This window comes from Suricata suricatta, chromosome 4, assembly GCF_006229205.1.
Source record: "Suricata suricatta isolate VVHF042 chromosome 4, meerkat_22Aug2017_6uvM2_HiC, whole genome shotgun sequence".
Classification (NCBI taxonomy): Eukaryota; Metazoa; Chordata; class Mammalia; order Carnivora; family Herpestidae; genus Suricata; species Suricata suricatta.
In genome coordinates, this window is record NC_043703.1 from 108876561 (window position 1) to 108899357 (window position 22797).

The 22797-nt window shown below is 35.8% G+C and overlaps 1 protein-coding gene across 3 annotated transcripts in view; it reads left to right on the forward strand.

Annotated features, from left to right (window-relative positions):
- The window catches only part of AFTPH (aftiphilin), a 64358-nt gene that overhangs the window by 36474 nt on the left and 5087 nt on the right, over positions 1–22797 (forward strand). The window contains exons 3-9 of one of the 3 annotated variants that reach the window (XM_029937473.1): positions 1748–1899; positions 4285–4411; positions 4822–4878; positions 8323–8445; positions 14644–14704; positions 16230–16313; positions 20169–20292. In XM_029937473.1, coding sequence (XP_029793333.1) covers positions 1748–1899; positions 4285–4411; positions 4822–4878; positions 8323–8445; positions 14644–14704; positions 16230–16313; positions 20169–20292 — 728 coding nt within the window. Of the gene's footprint in view, positions 1–1747; positions 1900–4284; positions 4412–4821; positions 4879–8322; positions 8446–14643; positions 14705–16229; positions 16314–20168; positions 20293–22797 lie in introns of those variants that run through there. The other 2 variants (XM_029937474.1, XM_029937475.1) reach the window with 2 other exon arrangements.

Genomic DNA, 22797 nt, shown 5'->3' on the forward strand with positions numbered 1-22797 from the left:
GTAATGTTCACATACATTCCACTAATTTAAGAATTTGCTCACTGCTGTACCTAAGACCTGGCAGTTAGATGTAATATTGCCCAAAAGACTGAATGTATTTTGGGGTCCTTTCTTTCTTCCTTTCATAAAATTTTTTTTTCTTTCCCATTAAAAGGGTAACAAAGAGGATACAAGAGAGATTCAGTTTTAATTTACAAAGAAGTAAAATATGGTCATATGTGAGTTTTTGTTTACCTACTCTGCCCAGAAGGAGCCTGTGCTCATCATGTTTCCAATTAGATGGTTATCTGATCCCTTTAAAAGTAGTGTCTGTCCATTCCCCCTGTTGAAGCAAGTAAGTGCCGGTCCCCTTGACGCACTCAAGTTTCACAAGCCTTGGGATCTTGAGTCTACTCTTTACTGTAGGTTTCATAATTGATCCTGAGAACCTTTTCCCATATCACACACATGAATATAATGAAGGTGTTAGAGTAACTTTTGTAGAGATAGCAGAAGAGTACCCTGAGACTAATTATGCATGTTAAGTTTTTGCTCTGATACTGCTTTCAAAAGAGATTTTTGGTTTGGAAAATCTGGAAGATTTTTCCTTTTGTTTTTCATTTTCCTGTTTGCTGACTATGCTAAACAACAGAAATTAAGCATTAACTTGTCTTTGATACTTGGCAGGAAATACCAGCATGATGTGGCATTTTCTTGTACACTTGGTAGCATTTCAGTAGTATACTTCCAACAGTCTTAACTGTTTGTATTTCTATTTGATGTTTAAGCAGTAAATTGAGTTAAGTTGGAAATATTTTACATGTATCAGAGGTACACTTAAGAAAGTGGGGATTAATGTTGTTGTGGGTTATACATGTAGAATAACCTAGTAGCACCCCCCAAAAAATATAAGTTAATCTAAATTCAACAAATTTTAATTAACGAAAATATTCCAGAATGCCAGTGTTCTTAGTAAAAGTACTCTAGGGAATATCCAATCTTTGCTTGGAAGAAAGGCAATGTTCAAAAATACACCTGTATACACCATAGAAGAGTAGAGAAGTGGAATTTTTAAAAGATAACACAGATCATCAAAATGAAAAATGAGCTATTGCTTTTCTTAGTAAAAATAAGACCTTCTTTCCTACTTTGTTCTATTAGCAAAAGAGATATTTCTAAAAGACTTTTAACGTTCAAATGTTTTATGTTCAAGAAAAAAGTTCTCTTCAACTATAATAGCATACTTTCCACAAATCTTCAATTTAATTATTCCTAAATCTATAGTACTTAAGTGGTGGTAGGGAACATCTCAGTGATGGAAAGAACATGGATGCTGCCTGGTTTTATGAACATTTCTGGTTTTGCTTTTGCTTTGGGTAGATCATTCACACTTCGAGATTCCTTTCTCACTGTACAATTGACTAGTAATTTCTTCTTTGTGAATTTTGTAATAGACTAAATATGGTGATGTTTGTAAAGTACCAGATATGTTGCTTGGCATATAACTACGTTTACTTGTCACCATTGTATCACCAAGAGTATTTAATGTAATCATCTAGAGCAGTTGTCCTGCGAGTAGTTATGCTTATTTCATTTAGTGCTTTCTGTACCTGACTGGTATTTAATAACCTCCCTCTCCTGAAATAGTCGACCAGGCGTGGGGTTGGAGGTGTGTGTGTGTGTGTGTGTGTGTCGATGATGATAAAACTGAAATCATTAAAATTAGAAAAATGAAAATAAACTTTTGGTGGGGGGTGTTTTGATGCAGACAGCTTTACTAAACCGCCTGGAGCGAATTTTCGAAGCATGTTTTCCATCAATATTTATCCCTGATACTGAAGAAGAAGTTCCTTCCCTGAAGCACTTGCTGGAAACAAGCACCTTCCCAATAAAAACAAGAGAGGCCTTAGCTGAAAGTGGGTGAGTAGTAGACAGTTTTTAGAGAGCATGTATGTTTTTTTAGTTTTAACTGCTGTTCTGATTTATAAAGTTACCTTAAAACATCAAGGTTCTAAAATGATCTTGTAACATTATTGTGTTGACGTTTTAAAAAATCCTATTTTGCTAAAAAAAAAAAAAGTCGGTTCCATTTTGAACTCTTTCAAATACTTCTAAATCATTATTCTTATCAGTCAATTTTATATATTATCTTTTGACTTCCAAATACAATAAGTAGGAATTTGGACTCTACGTATGCTGTTCTTCTCCCTTCATCTTCCCTGTGTGACTTACATCCTAGTTTTTCGATAAGTTGATATTTGGTATTTTCATTATTTTAATCATGTAAATAGTGTTCACTGCCAAGCCACGATTTCCGTTAGAGTAAGCTGCTTCTTGGACTTAATAGTTGCCTCTTTTTTTATTTATCAGTCTTTTCCTACCCTCCAGTGGGCTATTAATACAAGTTTACTTGTGATCAGACCTGTCAGGTTAGTCATGCCATTTCTTCCTGAGCCTTCCATCATTCTATCCCAGCCTGGGATGGATTCAATGTAGGCTTCTTAAACACATGTTTGGGACTTCTGTTCACTTAGAGCTCATGCTGGTGGAGCACATCTCTGATAGCCTCCTGAGAAATAAAGGTGCATGCATAGTAAAAGTTTAATTCTACTCTTAATTTAGAATAATTTGTTGTGGATATTCTGCAATTTCACACTGAAGTGTCTTGATAGGAGTCTTTTCATTAATTGGACAGAATACTAACTATATGACCTTTCGATCTGGAGGCTTCCATTCTTCAGTGTTGGGCAGTCCTTGTATTGACGACTACCAATAGAGTAGCAATACAGTTACCTTCCCTCCATTGTCTGTTTTCTTTCTGGAATTCCTATTAATTATTAGATGTTAGAGGACCTAGATTTATTTTCTAATTTTAATTTGAAAGTTATTCCTGGACTCTTCTCTTGCATTTCATTACTCTCCATGTCTGAACATATTATCTCTCTCTGCAAGGCCCTCCTTCATCCCTCAAAGTTTGTGGTGCAAAGTTTTAAGTATCTCTTAACATTTTAAATATGGAGATTATGATTTGCTTCTTGGTATTTTGGGGGTGATTTCTGAGAAGGGAAGGGGACAAAAAGGTTTATGCTTTACCATCTTAAAAGTGTTTAGATGTGTTATATAAAAATATGCTAGTTGTACAGATGGCTCATACTCTTAGACCCAGAAATCTCTTCAGGAGATTCATTTTTGGGAAATAACACAACTCTACAACAAAATACACCGTAAAATACAGGAGCATAATTTGCCTTACAATAGGAGATGAACAGTGAAAATAACTTAAACTATAAGGTTATGGTCAAATAAATACTGATGCATCTGTCTAACAGAACATTACATGGCCATTGGAAAAGGTATAGGTGTAGATGAGGACATGCTTAAAATCTGAAAAAGAGTATAAAATTATGTATTTGCTGTAATTGCATCTATGTGTTTGTGGATCAAGACTCAAAGAGAAAGCATGTTAAATGGCTGTAGTAATACGGTGGAATGCTGAATGATTTCTTTCCCCCTTTTAAATATTTTTGTTTTAAGGGTTGCCTGGTGGCTCAGTTGGTTAAGTGTCCAACTTTCAGGTCATGATCTCACAGTTCATGAGTTCAAGCCCTGTGTCGGGCTTGTGCTGATCTCTCAGAGCCTGGAGACTGCTTCGGATTCTGTGCCCCCCTCTTCCTCTGCCCCTCTCCTACTCGTGCTCTGTCTCTCAAAAATAAGTAAATGTTACTCATGCTCTGTCTCTCAAAAATAAGTAAATGTTACTCGTGCTCTGTCTCTCAAAAATAAGTAAATGTTAAAAGAAAAAAAGTTTGGAGCCCATGGGTGGCTCAGCCAATTAAGCATCAGACTTCAGCTCAGGTCGTGATCTCCTAGTTTGACTTCAACCCCCGCATCGGGCTCAGTTTTGACAGCTTGGGCCTGGAGCCTCCTTTGGATTCTGTGTCTCCCTCTCTCTTTCTACTCCTCCCCCACTCATGCTCTGTCTCTTTCAAAAATGAATAAATGTTTTTTAAAAAATTGTTTTTAAGTTTAAAAAAAAAGTATTTTTGTTTTGCAATTGAAAAAAACATACAGGCTAAAGTTTGGTTGGTTACTGACCTATTGTTTCAAATGAGTTTAACTTAGCTACTAGCTACTTGAATAACTGTAAGTGGGGGCAGTTTGTTTTATTCAGATAATAGCTGTGTACTCATGTTAAAGACAAGATTAATTGGAATGTATGATATTTCACAGTCACATTAAGACTAGAATTCATGGTGAAAACTATTGAGTAACCCATTGTCGATGGCTCCATCATGACCTTTGCAGGGAACTGCTGGATGTGTGGACCGAGCTACAGGACATCCATGATGCACATGGCTTGAGATATCAGTGGGGCGGCTCCCATAGCAACAAGAAGCTTTTGTGCTCCTTGGGAATAGACACTCGAAACATTGTGAGTTTTGTTAGTACTTTGGAAAATCCTTTAGTGGTGATGTGGGTGTTTTTAAATTCTGTTACACTTTTGTTCAAGCTGTGATAAGCTAGTTCTTCAGAAAAATAAATATTAATTGGCTTAAATGCTCACGTATTTTGAATATGCCAGCTTTTAAACATAAATGGATCTGAATTTTTCTCCAGTCAATATTTCTTATTTTTAGAAAAAATTGTTCTTAATGTTTTTCATTAACTATCAAATAAAGGAATTGTACTAAGAGATCCAAAAAATAAGCCCATATGGGCAACTTAACAATTTCTTCTATGTATACTTCACAATGTATGTGATAACATGTTTTGTTAACTGTTTCAGTGTATGCCGTATCATTCTCTGAGTATACGTTCTTTTTCTCTAACACACATGTGTAGCTCTTCACGGGTAACAAGAAGCAGCCTGTTATCGTGCCCATGTATGCAGCAGGACTGGTGAGTATAAAATGTCTCTGTGCATATTTATTGCTGCATTCATTCTGGAAAATTATCTTACATGGCATGATACGGAAAGTATATTTGAAGGGGCATTTAGTGTGGGAACATCAAGGGAATAAATATTAATATCCTTTTTGATCTCTTCCCTTCAAGTCTCGATTTAAGGCCTTTTTTCTGAATTAAAGACACTTCTGTTTTAGATTGAAGATTATCTTTATCCTAGTAATAGTGCTCATGACTCTTTGTAAAAGGTACCTTTGGAGGTCTTGATTTTCCTTCTTTCCTTTTTGTTTTCTTCCTATATTTGCTTTTTAAAGGTGGAGGCTGAAGTATTTGAAGGCTTAGACATCATTTGTTTTAATCCAGTCATGATCAATTTTAAATCATACACTATTGAAGCTATGGATAGATGTATCTAAAAGTTTGGGAATACCAAATGATAATAATTGAAAATGGACCAGGACCCATAATTGGTCCTCAGTTTTTCTATTAAGTTTTTAAATGTGTTGAATTTTGTTTTTTCAGATATGCCAGGTAGTCCAGGAAAACTGAGGAATTTTCTTTCTGTACCTTACCAGGACTCAGTCACACTTCAAAGTTTGATGTGTTTGTGTTTTTGGTGTGTCTTTGAGTTATTGGTGAATTAAGTTCTTTCACCAATAACTTGAAAATCAGGGAAAAGTATGTTTAAGGAAAAAAATATAGCTTGGTATGGAATTTAAATTAAACAACCTTCTTATGTGCATGCAGAAATGAATTTGCTGTGAAATTTGACCTTTTTTAATCTACAAAACTTTTCCATGAATAAGGTCTAATTATTGATATTGAAGTGGAATATTTTACTTTGTTTTGTTTTTGTAGTTTTGTTTGTTTTGTGGGATTAGACAAAAACTTGTGCTTGAATCTTTTTATCACTCTGGTCCTGTATAAATGTAACTTATCTTGTATTTTCAAAACACCTTGATTATCCATATACTGTCTTCTGTTATGGGTAAATATAATCCAGGACATACTCTAACCTTTGGTTATTTGTATTTCTTTTTTCCACAAGGAGTAGCATTCTAGAGGTAGTTGGTGTCAGTGTCTTTTACGAGGTAGAAAGTATGAATTTAATTTGTAGGAGTTTTCATGCAGCACATTGGGGGCAATAACCTACTTAATCCTATGTGTAGGCTCAGGACACAAGCCAGTTCTTTAAATTATGTGAGGAATTAGAGACTAATATTCTTGCTTTATTTTTCTGCCTTAATTACAATCTTTATTAGTAATAATTCTATTATTTTTATAAACTTCTAATACCAAAGTTAATTTAGTGAGTACATCTCCTCCTCCTCCATCTTTATGATGCCTTATGTTTAGAAACTTATTCTTTTTCATAGCTGGTTTCAGATTTTAATTACACCTGAATTTTTCCCATGGTGCTTTACATAGGTGAGGTGTTCAGTATCTTTTGGTCTCATCGGGAGCAGTAGTACCTGAAATGGTCAGTTAAGTCACTGGTTCTCAGACCTTAATCAGAATTAGGGCACCTGGGTGGCTCTGTTGGTTGAGCATCCAACTTCAGGTATAATCTCACTTTATGAGTTTGAGCCCCACATCAGGCTCACTACTGTCCATGCAGAGCCCGACCCTGCTTCAGATCCTCTGTCCCTCCTCTCTCTCTGCCCTGGACTGCTTTCACTCTCTCTCTCCTTCTCAAAAATAAATATTAAAGAATAATTTATAAAAAAATAGGCATCAAAATTGGTTGGAAGATGTGTTAAAACACACAGTGCTGGGCACCACTGAGTTTCTTTTTCCATAGGAGTGATTACACATCTGACAAGTTCCCAGGTGATTGGAGGAAAAAAAAAAAAAACTAGTATTAGGGACCACTTTGGGGACCACTGATTTAAGTGGATAGTTCACATTAGAAAAGTTGGCTAAGGTTGGTACTTATTTGCTGAATGCATTGTCTCTTTACATAAGAGGGCACTAGAAAGCCTGCATAATGTATATGCTGTGGAGTCAGACCATGAATTTATTTTCATTTAAGCTTTGGAGGGAAGCTTTTCACAAAATATCATTAAGAATTGAATTTGTGTGGGGTGCCTAGGTGGTTAGTGTCCGACTCTTGATTTCAGCTCAGGTCATGAATTCTTGGCTCTCAGGATCGAACCCTGCGTGGGGCTCTGCTCTGACAGCAGATTCCCTGAGGGGGCGGGGAGAAGGGGAAGCAGAAGGAAAGGGAGGGAGCGAGGGCGAGGGGAGAGAAGGGAGAAGGGAGGGAGAGAGGGAATGTTCTGGAGAATGGGCAGAGGGAGGGGAGGAGTGAGAATCCCAAGCAGCCTCTACACTGTCAGCTTGGAGCCTAGTGCAGGGCTCAAACTCAGGAACCGTGAGATCATGATCTGAGCCAAAACCAAGAGTCAAATGCTTAACTGGCTAAGCCACCCAGCATGTACTCTATTATATGAGAAGAGGAGGGATTGTCCTGAAAATTTGTTTTTAGAAAATTACAGATTCTTTAAAAAAAACTTTTTTTACAAGTTAGTTAAGTATTATTTTTAAATGTGTTAAGGCTTTTTTTGTCAGGCTATTAACCTCGATGATTATCCATTAGTGTTAGTGTTTGGTAGAGTATTAATGGCAAAATGCTGAATTTCTTTTTTCCTTCTTTATTTATACCTCGATCCTCAGTACCTTCCTTTCATACTCAAAAAGTATGTTAGATTTTTAACACACATAGTGGAACATGTAAGATGTTGTCCCCTCTGATATGGCTTTTCTCTACTGTGCCAATCCAAGGAACTAAGTATTAAAGCTCCCATCCCCTAGTGGAAATAGGCTCAAATATACATTGAAGCATATAGACACCATCACATTAGATGGTGTGTTTTAGGTGAGCAAAATGGTTTGATGCTGATCAAGCTGCATTTCAGGGGATGAGAGAACTTCCGTGCTGCTGAGCCATGGTGGTCCCTCCAAGAGTGCCACTCTCTAGCCGGTGTGTTTTACTATTCTCACTTCTCCAAGCACCACCATGATGTAGTGGGTACAAAGGGCGTCCTTTCCTGCAGTTTCGGTGTCTGAAACCTCTCAAAAGTATTGGATTCTTAGGGCCTGGATACTATATACTGTTGTACCTGCCTCTTCCCCACCCCTGGCATCCCACATTACTTACGCTTTTGTATAAAGTGCTAAACTAGGCACTTTAAAACAAATCTGATGTCAAATACAAGGTCTTGCTTCAAAAGTTTGGGTTCCAAAGGTACTATTGTAAAACATTTTCCAATGTAGTGCTATAAAATTTTCTCTAAACAAAAATTAATAATAGTTCCTCTTTGTCTTCAGCATTTTCCAAATGACTTGATTTTTTACTTTGTGCTACATTGATTTTCCTCATAAAGTTTGAGTCGGTTTCTCCCCCTCACCCAATAATGGCTAATACACCTTTTTCAGGGTATGTTAGAACCCACCAAGGAACCATTGAAACCACTATCTGCTGCAGAAAAAATCGCTTCCATCGCTCAGACAAACACCATGTCACCAGAAATGAACACATGTACATCTGACCAATTCCAGGTAAAAATATCCATGTATTGATACATTTATCCATGTGTACACACACATGTCCACAGTGTTTTCCTTAATGTATAACTTTTAGTTTAAAATATTTAAAAAAATTTGATTCCATGATGAACATGATTTTGATTACTTATTATTATCCCTTGGAATACAATTAACAAACTATCTTTAATTTTCAAAAAAGGCACAGCTTGAGCACTAGCTGGTTATGCATAAGTCCTTTAACCCTTTCTGGGCCCTAGTTTCTTTACCTACAAAATGAAGACTTTGAAGCAGGCATCTTTAAAACCCCCTTTCAGGTTGAACATTGTATGCTCATAATTACTGACATACAAATCTGGTAAGTCCTGATTTTCTTTTTAAAAAAAATGGGGAAATGCTACATTTACACCAGCTCTTTTGCCATTGTGTATTTTTTCTGAAACCTGCAAATTTTCTAGAGTAATAAAATTAAGTGTGGTTATTACATTAAAAACTACTGTTTTGAGAGTTTGAATAAAAGTTACTTAAGTTGAAAATAATGTGGCCTCTATAAAACATTCTGTGGATTAAGAAGAAAAGAAAGCAGTCTTACCTTTATTATCCTTTACTTCCTTGGCAACATTAAGCACACTTTTTTTCAGTCTCACTTTTTTATCTATGAAAAAATTTGCTTACTCTTCCCACACTTTTTTATCTATGAAAAAATTTGCTTACTCTTCCCACATCAAGTTAGAAACTGACTCAGTGCTGGTTAAACATTCTTTCTTAAAAGATTAATATTTTTAAGTGAACATTACTATAGGTAAAACATATTCTTGCCATGTTTGTCATTTTTTTTACCTTAAATATCTTCAGTTATATCTAACATAAAAATATGTATCTGGACAGCTTGTCCCAAAGTGTGTGTTCCATTGAACACTAATCACCAGAGATGCTCCACTAAAGAAGGGTTCCAAGGGAAAGTAAGTTTGGAAAATTTCTCATACCATACCCTATAACCACCCTTGGAAATTCTCAACACACACATTAAGGTCTCTGGAGAATCCTGTAGTGAATTTGATTTTAATTATTTACTTGGCCAAAGGGCCCTTCTCTGCAGGGACCAAGAGGAAAGAGTTGTAACGCCCATTCAACTAGTATTTTGAAGAAGATACTTTAGGAAACAATGACATAAAGCAAAGTCCTCCCCTTGCAGCCGTGTTTCAAGGAAGATGTGATATTACTGCTGTGTACCACTGTGATTTATAGTTAGCCTAGCTTCAACATCCCTTTAAAGCCACTTTATTACTAATACTGAAATAGTAGGCAAGGAGGCCTGAAATGTGAAATGCCTGGCCTTATTGATGATTGAGCAACAGGGAAAGTGGTTTGGGCAAAGTTGTCTCTGTAAGTAGAAATCTGTCCTTAGTTCTCTTCCTTTAATTGTCCTTACATTGTCTCCGGCTCTCAGCTTCCTTCCCAGGCCTGCCCTACATAACCAGATTCCAAAATTACTTCTCCCCCAGCACATTCCCACTTCTGCCTAAGGCAACATTTTTATTCGTACAGTGAGAGGTATTAGGAAAGTAACTTGAACTACCTGGTTCAGACTACCTGATGCATTTACTGAAAATGAAGCCATTCTCACTTGAGACCTCTTATTGCTAGTTTTGCTTGCTGCCACCTCCTCCTCTTCTCCATGCAACCACTTCTCTGTGTTGCAGCCCCATAAACTATTGCTTATTTTATCAGAGTTAGAGGTCACTTGTCATTTTTGCCTCTAGTTGGTTTAATTAATCTTACATATTTTATTCTAGTCTCCCCTCATATTTATCATCTTTCTTACAGATTTTAATTATAAATGACTAAAAGTCTGGATGACCTAATGAAAAACATGTGTGTTAATGGAACTTTTAATGGAAATTAAATTGTATTAATTTAATGGAGATTAGTCAAGGCTCCATGATATGTTTGGCTGCTGCTATGTCTATACATATGCATACACTCGTCCATATTTATATGTCTAGTCAAGTATAGAAGTCCTCAGCAGCATTTAAGTACATCTAAGTCTTTTTTGCTAGCAGATGGAACTTGGTCTCTTGCTAATTATATTTTTTTTTAAACCATTTTTATCACATGCTTTTATTCTGTTTAGTATACACATCTTTGTCTTTAAAAAAATACACATAAATATTAACAAATTCTGTACCTTTTGGGGGGTTTGTGATCCTCATTAGCTTAAGTTTTAAAGCTTTTGAAGAGCCAATGAAAATAATATCTCCCAAGCAAAGTTGTTCAAAAAAAATTTTTTAATGTTATTTTTGAGAGAGTGAACAGGCAAGAGACAGCGAGAGATGTAAACAATCTGAAGCAGGCTCCAGGCTCTGAGCTGTCAGCACAGAAACCATTGTGGGGCTCAAACCCACGAACCGTAAGTTCATGACCTGAGCCAAAGTCAGAAGCTTAATGGACTGAGCCATCCAGGCACCCCTCAAATTTATTTCTGAATCAACTTGAGCCTCTGTAAGTCTTCATTCTAGCATACACAAACTGTAGACTTCATCTACATATCAGAATTCTGTGCCGAGGTGCCTGACCTTCACTAAATTATATGATCTTTGCTTGGCTCCATACTCCTGAATCAGGTTAAAATATTCTAAAAACATGTAAAGTACATTGTAAAATTCTCTGTATGTAAAGCAATATTTCTTACCACTATTCTTTGGCAGGCAGTGTGTGTATTATTTTTACTTTACATATTGGCCATGCAGTAATACTATTACATCTCTCCACTAGTCATGATGTTCAGAGGAAATGGCCATACCCTTTAGTGCTAGAAGTTCAACAAAATGTGTCAGGAAAGATCTGTTTAATACCTGATTTCTTTCCTTTTCTTTTTTGGTCAGCCACCATACCTTCCTTTAATGTTTTTATATTGACATCACTAACAGTGGCTTCCATACTTAGTATCATCGTATAATTCTCATTATGTGACTGCCTGCTTTCTGATCTGTCTCAATTTAGGTACCCATTGGATTTTTATCATTTCTTCCAAATTAGTTTATACATTGCCTCTCTTGTTTAGGAGTTTAATGACTTAACAACTGTTCCTAGTATTTTTTTCTAGGACACTTTTACCTGAAAACACAGCTTATGGGCAAAAAGCAGTAATGATACTTTTGCTTTTTTTTTTTTTTTTAAATCTTTATTCACTGAATTTCAAGGTCACATCATTCATGGTGCCATTACTGATTTCCCTGTGACTTAACAAGATCAGTATGTTAACCGCACTTAACGCACTGCTGAATAGAGTCAGCTCTTTGGTTAACAGTTATCTAGTTAGTCACTACTGGAAAATCTCCTCTTAGGCTTCATGATGTGGCTATTTATGAATCAAAATTTTATTTTTTTTAAAGGGTGGTTTTTTGTTTTTGTTTTTTTGAGAGAGAGAGAGCAAGAGAGCACAAACAGGGAAGGGGCAGAGAGAGAGGGAAAGAGAGAATCCCAAGCAGGCTCTGCATGCACCATCAAAACAGAGCCCAATATGGGGCTTGAACTCACAGACTGTGAGATCATGACCTGAGCCAAAACCAAGAGCTTAGACGCTTAACAGACTGAGCCACCAGTTTCTGAAAAAAATTATGTAGGACTGTGCTCTCTTTTTACATTAAGAGAAAGTATTTGGATAAGCTAAATGATACAAAAGCATACATCAGTGGCACAGCTAGGACTAGAACCCAAGTCTCTGGTTTCTAGTCCCCATTGGTTTTTTGGGAAGGGAGAGAGGTGGTTCTTTTTATTCTTAATCAGTATTCTTTGTCTTTATTAACCAATGACATGATCATCTACACAGAAAATCCCAATGAATTTACAAAAATATAATAATACCAGTAAGTGAATTTAGCAAAATCAATACATAAAAATGAACTATATTTCTATAGGTACTGAAAACAGTGATTAGAAATTGAAATTTAAGACACATGCTATTCACCAAAACAACAAAACCATGAAATACTTAGGGATGAATCTAAACGTACTTAATTTTTCTCCTTTCCTTTTTTAACTTCAAGTTTTTACTTAAATTTCATTTAGTTAATATATAATGGTTTTGCTCTTTTGATTATGACCTTTTCTTCCTTAGTGCTTTAGTCTCTATAGTAATCATTCATGCCTCATTGCTTAAGGTTGTTTTAAATGCTTCATTCAGTGCTTTCTCTTTAAGAAGGCTTCCTTGGCAATGCCATTAGTCAGCTTATAATTGCTGGCGTTTCCTGTTTTACTTCTGTCTTATTTTCACTAAATGTTGAATCGTGTTTCAGCACCTCATTGTTATAATATTGGCTGTGTCTTCAAAATGACATATACCTGGATGAGAATCTAAAATTCCTAGCAAATCACTGAAATATTTCTGAACAACCAGCTACTTGACATCATCTAGATAAACCATGTTAATGAAAGAGCTTTGCTCCATTTAAACAGAAATTTTGTTATTGCAAAACCTGAGTGTTATACATCCAATCACCATTCAATAGGCCGAAAGGTTTCATTGTAAATAATATGAGTTCAATCTGTTGGAATACTTAGAGCTTTTTGCTTGTTTGTTTTTGAGATCAGCTAAAGGTTTTTTCTAAATGTTTATCAGTCTTGCAGGTAGGTTATAAACTAGATTTTCACCAGTGTTATTGTTAATTTTATTTGAAAGAATTATAGATTCACAAAAAGTTGCAAAGGTAGTATAGAGGAGATGCTTTGTACCCTTTCCCAGTTTCTCCCCCTAATTACATCTTACTACTTACAATACAGTATCAAACCCGGGAATATGACTTGATTTCAATGTTTGTCTATAGTTCTATCCCTTTTTATCACATGGACAGACTTGTGTAACCACCACTGCAATCAAGATACAGAACTCTTCTATCACCATAAAGAATTCTTTTAATAGCCCTTCCCACCCCCAACTATCCCTACCCCTGGTAACCACTAATGTTAGCATTTTGATTTGTTTATACCTCCCTCCTCAACCTCCAGGCCTGACCTGATTTAGGGAAGACTAAATGCTTATAGTAACATGCTTATCCTTGATATCCCAGTTATCAAGGCAGTTGTATTATAATGTCATGGAATTAGACTCAGCAGTAACCAATTTGTGCTCCTTTCCTACAGGGAACAAGTCTTTACACAGGAAAAAAAAAATGAGTATAAAGTAATAATACCTACCTTACAATAAAGCATAGTGTGAGCGCCACCAAAGAAAAAAAGAAGAAAAAAAAAAAAAAGACCACAACATGTTGGTATTAAGAATCTACTTGAACACAGGTTATGTCAGTGCTGTCAACACTACCCCAAAAACAAAAGAAAACCAAGAATCCCAATGTTTTATTAAGACTGTTCCTAAAGCAATGATGATTTTTAAAATATTTTGTACCACTTTCTATCTCACATGTACCATTTGCTCAATTTATCTTTATGTGTTCGGCAATTAACAAAATTTTAAAACCTAGACTACGCAAATGAGCTCTGAGTATACTCTTAAGTACATTGTTTTTAAAATTAAATCCTGATACTGATTATAAGTAATAAATTAGAGAAGTTGATTTAATTTTTTTTTATTTTAAATGTAGTTCCTGTTTACTGGCCCATGATTTTCTTTGTATTTTTGGAAATTGTAAAGAATCAGAGATCTTGGACTTTATCTCATTTTATGCATAGAGAGACCAATTAAATTAAACCACATGTGGTCATACAACTAGTTATTTAGTAGTTACTTGGTCTCAAATAACGCAAATCTCCTCCTTTTGAATATGGTACCTTCTCTATTGCATTAGACACCTACTAAGGAATTTTAAGTGGCCAATCGTGTAATACACAGTAGATCACTCCAGTGAAAAGAGTCAGTGATTTTTAAAAAAATATTTGTTATAATCTAGCCAGTAGTTTCAATCTTGAGAATAGATTGAAATCTTGACATAGAATCAATCTATAAGTATCTGTTTGGAAATGTAAAAAGACAGTTTTTCTTAATATCAATAAGCTGTACTATTGTCAGGTTTTCAATTTCAGTTTGTGTTTATATTTTTAGGTAATCTTCTGAAACTGTCAGTTATCCCAGTTTTGTCTATAGGTACTTCATTGCCTAATGATCTTGCTATAGTAGTTTTTTATTTTATTTTAAGGATTCTTTATGTTGCTGCAGCCTGTTCTGATTAATTTTGGTGTTTTGGTTTTCAACTCTAGGAGTCTCTACCGCCCGTCCAGTTTGACTGGAGTAGCAGTGGCCTTACTAACCCTTTAGATGGTACGTCTCTCCGTAGAGCCTCTAGCCCCAGAGCTAGAGTTAAGAAAGCTACAAAGTTCAGACAGACTTCTCTCTGCTGATCTCCTCTTTGGTTTGAACATGACTTCTTATCTTTGGAAATTCAGGCTTTCTTTCTGAATAGTAATTGCTCAAAAAAAAAAAAAAAGCTGTTACTATCATTAAAGTATTAATGTCCAAATACAGGTAGCAGTAACTAGGTAAAATTTTAATTTCTTTATCTTAAGTAATAAAAAACTTCTTTATTTTTTACAAGTATCTAAGTAGTTTAAATGATATTTTAGGTAGGACCAGTTCACTTGAAATTTGTTTCTGTAGTTTTAATTTGTGGAATTTTCTTGGATGCAAAGTCTTGTGGCTAGAGGCTGCTTTAAAAAAGCACAAAGCACAATAATATAACCAAAAATAATGTGCAAATAGATCCATATTTATTGACTCAAAGTAATTTTCAGATTTAATATTTTATAGAGCACTTATTATGCAAATGGAAAATGAATGATTTTCATGATCTTTTTCTAAAACTTATCGCAAAATACTGGTAGGTAGTTGCAGAAATAATTGGTTTCTCTCATGGCTTTAAGAGAAAATCCTGAAAAAGAAGTAACTTATTCTAGTACTGTGGGTCTTTAAAATGCTAGTTTTCCAGTGTGTTGACATAACAAATTTTAATTTTAATTGGATCTTAAGCTACAATTACTCTTAACTCCTTATACTTCATCAGTCATTTGAGCCATTGTCTAATACACCTGTCCTTCTATCAGCTTTGCCTGAGACTGGGGGTCCTGGGATGTGGAAAGCATCCAATTGAATAACAGTGCTGAAGGAAAGCCTGGATGCACCTTTTGCTGTTGTCTGGTGTCTTATTCAGTCAAATCATCATGCTTTTTATTAACAACTTATTTAAAAAATGTATACTATTTCTGATTACTGTTTCAGAGTTAAAGGGGAACAGTACAGCTTGAGGGTGCACATCAGGGTAGGGCAGTTATGACATTCCTTCTCAATGTGATTTTAATTTAAACCAAGTTAATGTATTGGTGCGTGTCCTGAAACTGACAACTTTGTCACTTTTTAAAAATTATTAATTAGAAACCAACATTACTAACACGGAAGACTGATTTGGGGCATGTACAGTGATCTAATGTTGGGTTGAGATAAAAGTATTGTTTCCCTTTAACGGGTACACTTCCCCCTTGGTCTTTCTGGTATGGTTTCGAGTTTTGATTGAAAGAACTGAACTCCTAACTACAACCTTACTAAGTGTTAAATTATTTACTTTGTACATGAGAAAATGTACATGGGATTAAATTGTTACTTTAGAAATGTCCTTAGTAATGAAAAACTAATACTGTACACATTGTTTTAATGTTGATTTTAAAATGTGTAATGACTACTAATTATAACCTGCATGTTCAAGTGTGTGTCTTACCCCTTTTTACACATAACCCCTCCTCCCTTGGCTTACCTTCTGTGTGGCTGCCCACCAACACGGTCACTGAATTTCAAGCTAGTGGAGGTTCCACTCTTCTGAACCTTGATTTCTTTGGGCCCGTGGATGACAGTAGCTCTAGCAGCAGCACCACAATCCCAGGTCAGCAGAGTGTTCAAACCACACTTCTAGTTGAATTACTAAGAGCATGACCACACCACGTGACTTTCCTATAAACAAGGAAACAAGTAGATTGTATTCTAATATCTTTCTGATACTTTTCTTTTGTCTGTCTATTGTTATTTTCTAGTATCTGATTATAACAGATGACTTCTGTGAAATGTGTCTTAAGGAAAGCTTTCTAAGTGTAATATTCAGAACTGAAAGTAATTTCTAGAAATAAAATAGCCCTACCGTCCTTAGACAGTTAAAAGTGGGATTTGTTTGTGGGAGTTTTTTTTCCTGTAAATGGAAAATGTGATATTTTATATGCTTATTTTTACAAGCATATTCTATAGAGCCATTTGAGAAAATACCGGTTTACAGATATGAGAATATTTTAGTATACAAAGATGACTTTACATTGTAGTGCCTGTGATAATAGAATCTTTACAAATTCTAGCATTCAGTTAGTTGTTTATTAATGCTAAGTGTATAATTAGGTTCCAAAATGTTAGAGTCTAGCACTTAGTTATATATGGGTCCCGTATAGAACTACTACATAGTTTTCACATAGCTCTTAAATGGAAAGTATTGTTAGTTTTCCATGGAGGAAAAAAAAATGTTACAGAAGTTAATAGGAAATAATTGCTATGAGATATTAAAAGCTAGATATTAAAACTTACTGGAGTGCCTGTTAAATTAATGTTCAGCCCTGCAAAGTTCAGTTTATTGACCAAAGGACTAATGTACTTTGTCATTTTCTAACTGAATAAAAGATTAAAATATATGGCATTTTTATGTTTACATTTTATTCAATACCATTTTAATGAGTGCCTGTCATCCCACCTTGCGATCTGGTAATCATGCCCATTGATCACCAGACAGATGTCGGGGTGCTACATAGATGCTGATGCCCAGAATGCATAGCGAGCATCCCTCCCCCTCCCCACTAGCAGCAGCCAGTTACATGGCCAGCCTGGTTCCTGAGATTTGCTGGTTTTGTTCTCTTCCCCTTGATGCCCTGCCACCCACTCCTAGCAGTTTAGGAGCCATGATGGGAAATGGGGGAGACCACAAAAGTCAGATAAGGGTGAGCCTGGAAGCCAGAACATCCTTCTCCAGAATCTGGTTATGGAAATGTGATCCTGCTCTAAGGAAGTTCCGAAGCCATTTGATAGAATGACTGGATTTCTCAAACCTAAGCCCCTGCTCATCCTTTTCATTATTCCTGAGATTTTGCAAGGATATGAAAAACCAATCTGTGTCTGTTTTTGACTTCCAAATGATATTTTACTCTTTATTCAAGTTACTTCTAAATATATTTGAGCTCTTGAATGACCTGGGTGAGCCTAATTAGCTGTTTTTAATACTTAATTGGGGGAAGAAAAAGCCACCAAAAACTTGTGTATCAGTTTCCTTATTACCGTTTTCCTAAGAATGAATTACCAAGCTCCCATTTTTAATTTGCTCTCAGATTTGTTTTGTCATGAGCCATACTGTAACTTACATGACATCACTCTTTTTGGACACCTAAAACCTGGTTTAAACTTAATTCTTCATTACATTTCAAACTCCGTTAAAAACCATCCATAAGAACACAAATAATCTGACCATATAGAGAAGTACAGAAATTACCTGGTACCCAGGCTTAGTATACACAGCTTGGAGAAGAGCAGGTGGTTTCAGAAGCTTAAAGCTGTATTGGAAGAGAAATTAGCATGCTCAAACATGGTCCTCATTACTTTGGAACCTTTTAAATATTTTTGTTCCATACTTTCATTAGTATGCTCTAGCTGCTGTATAAACTTGATTACTATAAATTTGCTTTGGCTTCTTTTTATTGCTATTGGGTTTTCTTAAAACTTACCATCAAGCTACAGGTATCAACACCTTTCTCAGTATTCCATTTCACCACTTGCTTGCACTTTTTCTGACTTGTTTCTGGGAAAGTCATTTTGTCTTACTTAGCTTGCGGTTATTTTGTGTGTGAGAATTAGGAGGTTGGCATAGAACTTGGTTGGCTAGCTTTAGTTATGTAACTATACTATGCCTCATTAAGGTTCTATTAAAAAAAAAAAGTAAAAGGGGAAAAAACAAGCAAACTCTTCCATTAAAAAATTTCTTCAATTAGTAGTGTAGAGTATGTAGTCCTCTTGTTTTTGAAAAATATATAGTCATGGTACTTCCCTTTTTTTTGTGATGGTGGTTTTGGGCTGGGGGCAGTGAGTGTTGTCTCTCTATATAGTTTTTATTTCCCACTTTGTTCTTTGACAGCCAAGTGGCCAGTATTTTATAAACCCAACCAAATTTTTACTACCACTTTCCTGTTGCTAGTCAAAATGCAGATGTTTATTCTGCATTATATATTAGACACCAGCTGAAATTTTGTGGTTACTTGGAATCTAACCTTTCCCAATGGAGGAAGGAGGTACTTTGGGTTCATTTGGTCCCATACAGGCATCACCAATTGTTTAGGTTTTAACTGAAACCTATATACTTACAGAAATACAAAGAAAAGGCCTTGTAAAGTATATTTTGAAACTGTACCTTAATGAAATATTAAGAACTTGGGAGAGTCAACAGACATTTTCTATAGCCTTCCTCCCTTGCTGGACGTGATAACTGTGGAAGCTGCTTTTGCTTGTTTGGTTTCTGTAAACATCTGAGCTCTCCTTTTACGTCTGCCAGTCTCTTCTGCAAAGGTGGTTAGTAAGGCAGTTCGAATTGTTTTTCTTAACCTTAAAAGGAGTAAACTTGTTAATAACATCAGTGTTTACATTTATATATAACTTTGCTGATCTTCAGAACTTTTTTAGAAATAATAAGTAAAAATTGATGGAGCTGGAAGCCATTCTTCCTTAACAATCTGCTGTTCTGTCATTCGCAAACTACTCAACTTTGAACTCCAGTAACTTGCTGGTACCAAAGAGAGTATAGAATTAATAGGGTTATTTTTTTTTTTTGAGTCTGTATTATCCAACATTTAGCTTGAATCAAAAATATTCTTTTCAGTGTTTTTGTAGTCATTGTTATTTAATATAAATCTGTATTTGAGGAAGATATAAAAATATATGCATATTTTAGTGAAGTCAGATGGGAGAATTTTTATAGACTTTTAGAATCTCTCTGACCTCGGCTTCCTTTTGAATTCCTTAAATAAGATTAGATATGAGACCATAGAAATATAATTAACCCTTGAGACAATCTTCATTTTGTTTGTGCTTTTATTGAATTTTCTGGGAATATTTAACCCTCTCTACTTCTTACCTGAAGAAAAAAACAATGTGGTATGTAATTTATCATTAGTAATAAATCGATGCTTTCAGTAATATTTCATGTCCTCATATGGTCAGAATATATTTAACTATGTCATTTACCATATTTGACACTTCCTCTTAGCTTCCAAATCTTGTGGCAAGGAATAAAGTAATGGAGAAAAGATGGTGAGGGAGGGAGAGGGAGAGGAAAGTTCAAACATGAGGTTAATCAGTCCATTTGAACATTGAAATATCCTATAACAGATCATGTGCACTCTAGAAAACACTGATAACTTATCACTGATCCAAAATTGAGGGAATTTTCTATAGCAGATAGAAAGTTTATAAATGTTTGCATGATATCCACTACATAAATGTTAGATTGATTAAGGCTAAAGTATTTTTCTACTTTATAAAAACTCTGAAAGGTGGAATCTACAATGTAAAAAATAAATGCAATACTACAGTAGTCTAAAGATGTGCTGTGCTTGGAAAAGACTCAGATGTTTACAGAATATTTGCCTTTTGCATCTTGGACTGTAGCTATTTGAGTACCTATTGCAGCTGGCCATCACTGACTTTCATTTTATACTATAAGGTGTGGATCCAGAGTTGTATGAGTTAACAACTTCTAAGCTGGAAATCTCCACCTCAAGCCTCAAAGTGACTGATGCATTTGCAAGACTCATGTCCACAGTAGAGAAGACAAGCACATCTACCAGGTAAACAGCTAGTGTTCATTACACCCTATTTTGAAATCTGTGTTAAACAAAACCACCTAAGTGGGAAAGCAAAGTAGTCTGCAGTACTTCAGTATTCATGGGTATTAAAAGTCATATTGTATTTATGAAAATCAGTAGATGCCTAATTCCAGAAAACAGGTACCAAATTATGTTTAATTATGAACTTTATTAGAGCAGAGCTATTTCATAAGAGACAGGAAAGGGCTGACAGATATGGTTTTCTCTTTTTGACTCTACCCGCCCCCAAACTTAGTGAGGAATTCCGATTAAGTACTGAGATAGCAAGCCTTTCATAACCAGTGAGATGATCATCTGTGGGAACCCCCTTGACTCTCGACAGAGGCGTTTAGGCTAATCCTTTTACTCGTGACCTGAGATGAAGTATGGGATGCTACGATTTTATTTTCTTCATTTTTGCTGATACGCAGCACCTCTGGTTGGGGTTGTGCAGGCTTGCTTTGCCAGTCTTTCTGGGAGGCCAGCGGCATGGCCGTTAGAAAAGCAGTTCACTCTCAGTGTCAGAACCAGATAGAAGGAATGTCACTTGGGCCTTGTGTTTAGGATTCAGGAAGCTTTTAGTTTTACACAATTTAGCGCTGGAATAGTAAGCCATGGCTTTGATGTGTTAGCCATAAGAATAGGCCAGTTCCTAGTAAGAAGGAGTCATTGTGAACCAGGAAGTCACTACTGCTAGAGCAAATTCTGGTTAATAGGCCTACTGACTCTGCTGTCCCAAATCCGTTCTTCATCAGCATTTTCAAGTGGAAATATTTACCTGTCAGCTGCCTGCCGTGGCAGAAGTATTATAGCCCTTAGGCCTAAATAAATACATTCCACTTACTTGTCAGATTCAGATTCATCTTTCGAATCATTGATTTAAAAATAAGCCTTTTTGGGGGCTTCCTGGGTGGCTCAGTCAGTTAAGCATCTGACTCTTGATTTCAGCTCAGGCCATGATCTCAAGGTGGAGATTGAGCCCCGCATCAGGCTCCACACCCAGCGTGGGTATTCTCATCCTCCCTCCCTCTATTGCTTATTCTCCAAAAAAAACCAAAACAAACAAACAAAAACATATAGCCTTTTTTTCTTATGAATAATAAATGCTTACCAGTCTTAAAACTTTGGCTTGAATTAATCAAATTGCCTTTCAAACTGTATTTTGTGCCTAAATATCCATTCATTCAATTCTTTTACTATGAACATTTATAACTATGAAAACATTATTATAATTGTGGATACCCTTAGCTTTTCCTTAGAATAAATTGATAACATGCACGCACGCTCCCTTTCATTCACAGATTTTCTCTTTTCTCATTGTTCCTGTTTCTTTGTAGTAATGCCTCCTGGCACTGTTAAAGCCTGCTATTAAGTGAACCTACTAGTAAATGAAGCCTCGGTGGGGTAGGGGTTTTTTATTTTTATTTTTTGCTTGCTTTCTAATTTTTTCTCTTTTCAACGCATATTTTCAAGTCAAAATTCTTCTCATACAAATTCTCATCCATTATTTCTTCTATATATGTTAGTCAAACACTACATTTGACTTAAAAATAAATACTGTTGCTTGTATTGTTTGGGCTTTCCCCTGCTTATTTTCAGGACAGGCTTTTCTAAGCAAAGTCCTACTGTTCGCTTGTTTCTCTGCAGTCTCACAAGTCCCAGTGAGGAGAATTCAGGCCTTGTGCCATTAGGAGGAGCTCTAAACCACATTTTTAACTTGCTCTTCTAACTTTTTAACTCCTCCTTAAAACCTCCCTTGTACCCCAGGGAACTTTTATTACTTTAAGAAGTTAGGTTCGTTATTTCCCTTATTCTGTACCATTATGGAACGAACTAAAACTAAGGTTAGTGTTGTAACATTGAGAGCATTGACTTGCTCTCTAGTGTCTCTCAAGCTTCATGTTTAAAACACAACAAATTGAGGGGCGCCTGAGGGGCTCAGTCAGTTAAGCATCCAGTTTCAGCTCAGGGCATGATCTCACGGTTTGTAGGTTCAAGGTCCCCCCCTCCCGCCCCCACCATCTGCTCGCATCTCAGAGCCTGGAGCCTGTTTCAAATTCTGTGTCTCCCTCTCTTTCTGCTCCTTCCCAGTTTGTTCCCTGTCTCTCAAAAATAAATAACATTTAAAAAATGTAAAACAACAATTGAAAAAAAAATGAGTTGCCAACTTTGTAGTTTGTTTTGAGGAATTAGTTATTTGAAAATGGTAAGAAATGCAAATATTCACAAGTCTTAGAGTTAGAAGGTAATCCTGAAAAATGTCCCCATGAATGATTCCAGTTGTACAGGGAAGAGAAAGGGGGATGGCATGTATCATTTCAGAAAATTTCAGCCTTTGTTGTTTTACGTTTTCTTTTTGTTTTTTAAATAAAAGAAACTACAGGAAGTAAAGCTCAGCAAAATCTTCTTGGATATTGACAATACACAGAAGAGAGAGTGACTATAGGGAATGACAGGGTTAAGAAACTGTGGTACATGTAGAGGAAT